The following is a 3,296-nucleotide window of genomic DNA, read 5'->3' as shown; positions in this document are numbered from 1 at the left end:
CCTATCCCCTTCCAAGCCTGACGCAGTCTAGGCCTGTGAAGGCTGTTTCGTCATGAGCCGGGGTTCCAGCCGAAGATTTCTGCCTTTTAATAAGACAGTTTTTTCTTACCACCATAACTTTTGCTGCTTTGTTAAAGTGCTCATAATGGATAGGCCGGGTCTTTGTAACATAACAACAAGTAAGGTCTTTTACCTGCTTTTTGTAACATAACAATGAGTAAGGTCTTTTACCTGCTTTATGTAACATAACAATGAGTAAGGTCTTTTACCTGCTCTTTTGTAACATAACAATGAGTAAGGTCTTTTACCTGCTTTTTGTAACATAACAATGAGTAAGGTCTTTTACCTGCTTTTTGTAACATAACAATGAGTAAGGTATTTTACCTGCTTTTTGTAACATAACAATGAGTAAGGTCTTTTACCTGCTCTTTTGTAACATAACAACAAGTAAGGTCTTTTACCTGCTTTTTGTAACATAACAATGAGTAAGGTCTTTTACCTGCTTTTTGTAACATAACAATGGGTAAGGTCTTTTACCTGCTTTTTGTAACATAACAATGAGTAAGGTCTTTTACCTGCTTTTTGTAACATAACAATGAGTAAGGTCTTTTACCTGCTCTTTTGTAACATAACAACAAGTAAGGTCTTTTACCTGCTTTTTGTAACATAACAATGAGTAAGGTCTTTTACCTGCTTTTTGTAACATAACAATGAGTAAGGTCTTTTACCTGCTTTTTGTAACATAACAATGAGTAAGGTCTTTTACCTGCTCTTTTGTAACATAACAACAAGTAAGGTCTTTTACCTGCTTTTTGTAACATAACAACGAGTAAGGTCTTTTACCTGCTTTTTGTAACATAACAACGAGTAAGGTCTTTTACCTGCTTTTTGTAACATAACGAGTAAGGTCTTTTACCTGCTTTTTGTAACATAACAATAAGTAAGGTCTTTTACCTGCTTTATGTAACATAACAACAAGTAAGGTCTTTTACCTGCTTTTTGTAACCTAACAATGAGTAAGGTCTTTTACCTGCTTTTTGTAACATAACAATGAGTAAGGTCTTTTACCTGCTTTTTGTAACATAACAATGAGTAAGGTCTTTTACCTGCTTTTTGTAAAGTGTCTTGAGATAACACTTGTTATGAGTTGACGCTATACAAATAAAAATTGATTGATTGATCCCTCCACCTTTACCTCCATCCCTCCATCACTTCTTTTTACAGAACATTTTCTTTTTTAATGTGAGTTTAAAAATAATCTGAGTTTTAATCTGAACTGAATCAATACAGAGAAAACCAGTCGGAGTGTTTCATCCTGAACAAAGAGTTCATGATTTATCATCAGCTGATTCACTGAACAGGAAACATCTGGAAACCCTGAGTGAGCCTCTGCTGTACTTACAGCCTGACACCACCAGGGGGAGACACCACACCAGGAAAAAGGTTTTGATGTCAAACGACTGCAGCATCAGTGTGTGCGTGTGTGTGTGTGTGTGTGTGTGTGTGTGTGTGTGTGTGTGTGTGTGTGTGTGTGTGTGTGTGTGTGTGTGTGTGTGTGTGAGTGTGTGTGTGTGTGTGTGTGTGTGTGTGTGTGTGTGTGTGTGCTTGTTAGTGTGTGTGTGTGTGTGTGTGTCCTCAGTGATCAGACAGTGATCAAAGGGCGCGTGCTGTAGGGAAATCACACTGATCGATGTCGCAACATGAGAGGAGGAGGAGGAGGAGGAGCGACTACCGGAATACAGTCAGCCTCCACTTCCTACTTAAACACACAAACACACATTAACACACACACCGCTCACTACTGCTTCAAGTTTTATTTTTTAACGTTTCTTCTATTTAAACGCAGATCTGTGACGTCACAAAGTCTATCTGAACTTCTGACAGTCTGTTTAAGCTTCAGCCAGTCTGTCTGCCTGTCTCACGTCTCTGTTTTGGTTCTTTTAGCGCTTAATTGCAGCTCTCTCTCTTAACTTTACATAAATTAATTATAATTTAATCCTGACTCGTTAATTAACCGGACAGCCTCCTCGCGCTCACTTGGAAGACTTCCCGGACCTGCAGGGACCGACCTCGGTGCACCGCAGCCGTTAGTCCTGGAGATTTACAGCCGTGATCGAGCCCTGACACCGGGCCGTTAATCATCAGAGCCCCGCTGCTCCCGGTGCCGAGGGTGTGTGTGTGTGTGTGTGTGTGTGTGTGTGTGTGTGTGTGTGTGTGTGTGTGTGTGTGTGTGTGAGAGCTGCAGGACTCTCTCTCACCTCACACAGTAAACACAGACAAACCCGGGATACCCCCACAGCCCCGTCCGGCGGGGTCCTTGTGCTGCCCCGCCCCTTTCCCGGATCAGCTCCGCCCGCCAACCGGGACACAGATCACATCTGCAACCCAGAGCGGTCCATCCCACCCCGGTCTCTCCCGGTCCCGGACTGACACCGAGCAGACCTGCCCGACCTGCTGTCAATGTGAGTAAACCTCCTGCTCTGCTCGCTTCTCTTAATCCTCTATTTTCTCTATGGAGTCTGGTACGGAGCTGCTTTGTTCTGGAAGTGAAATGAATTTCTTAGGAATGAAATGCAGTTCTGTGTTTTCATTCAGAGTCAGTCTCTTTGAGTGATAGCTCCACTGAATCTCCACTTTCACTGAACATCTCCACTTTATTACCCCCCACATCTCCCACGCGTTTGCCCGTAAACTCGTCACGAGAGTCCTCGATGCGGATAGTCGTTTGAAAATGTATCAATTTATTGATTTTCGGAGATTCTACCCTCAACGTACAAACTGAGAGTAAAATGACACGTTGCCATGAATCATTGTCATGAGAGCTACATTTCGGAAAACAAATATTTCACCAACATCCTTTTACTCAACGCATGAGTCACTTTTTACACTCAGAACGAGCCCAGACACAGCTCGCCGTCTCGTTATGAAAGTTGACATTTGTGAAGATAAAGTGTTGACTAGTGAATATTTTCAGAGCCGACTCCACCAGAGGACCGTTATGATTCAATGTGTGTGTGTGTGTGTACTTTGTAAAAGTCTTCTTCAGATATATTCAGGAGATTAAGATTTGAAATGACACGTTTTGTCTGCTCTCAGTGTGTCAGTTAGCAGCGTCAGTGTTCTCCATCGATCCGGCCTCATAATCAGATTATCGTCAATCAGATCAGTTTGGGGACTCTGCAGTGATCAGCAGAAAGCACTGCAGTCCACCTGCCTCTTCATCATCCTCATCCTCATCAGAGTCAGAGTCAGACATCTGCAGTTCAGTGGATGAATACTGGACAGAGACAGTGTGT

The 3,296-nt window shown here is 42.6% G+C and overlaps 1 protein-coding gene across 1 annotated transcript in view; it reads left to right on the top strand.

Moving 5' to 3' along the window:
* Window positions 1-1,727: 1,727 nt before the first annotated feature.
* Window positions 1,728-3,296, top strand: part of LOC132980923 (interleukin-1 receptor accessory protein-like) — a 31,770-nt gene continuing 30,201 nt past the window's right edge. Inside the window, exon 1 of the mRNA XM_061047303.1 lies at window positions 1,728-2,462. Within this exon, the coding sequence (XP_060903286.1) occupies window positions 2,461-2,462 (2 nt within the window). The 5' untranslated portion in view covers window positions 1,728-2,460. The remainder of the gene's footprint in view (window positions 2,463-3,296) is intronic.

This window comes from Labrus mixtus, chromosome 9 (assembly GCF_963584025.1).
Source record: "Labrus mixtus chromosome 9, fLabMix1.1, whole genome shotgun sequence".
NCBI lineage: Eukaryota > Metazoa > Chordata > Actinopteri > Labriformes > Labridae > Labrus > Labrus mixtus.
Note: the sequence above shows the minus strand (reverse complement) of the source record. Positions and strands in the feature narration are given on the sequence as shown.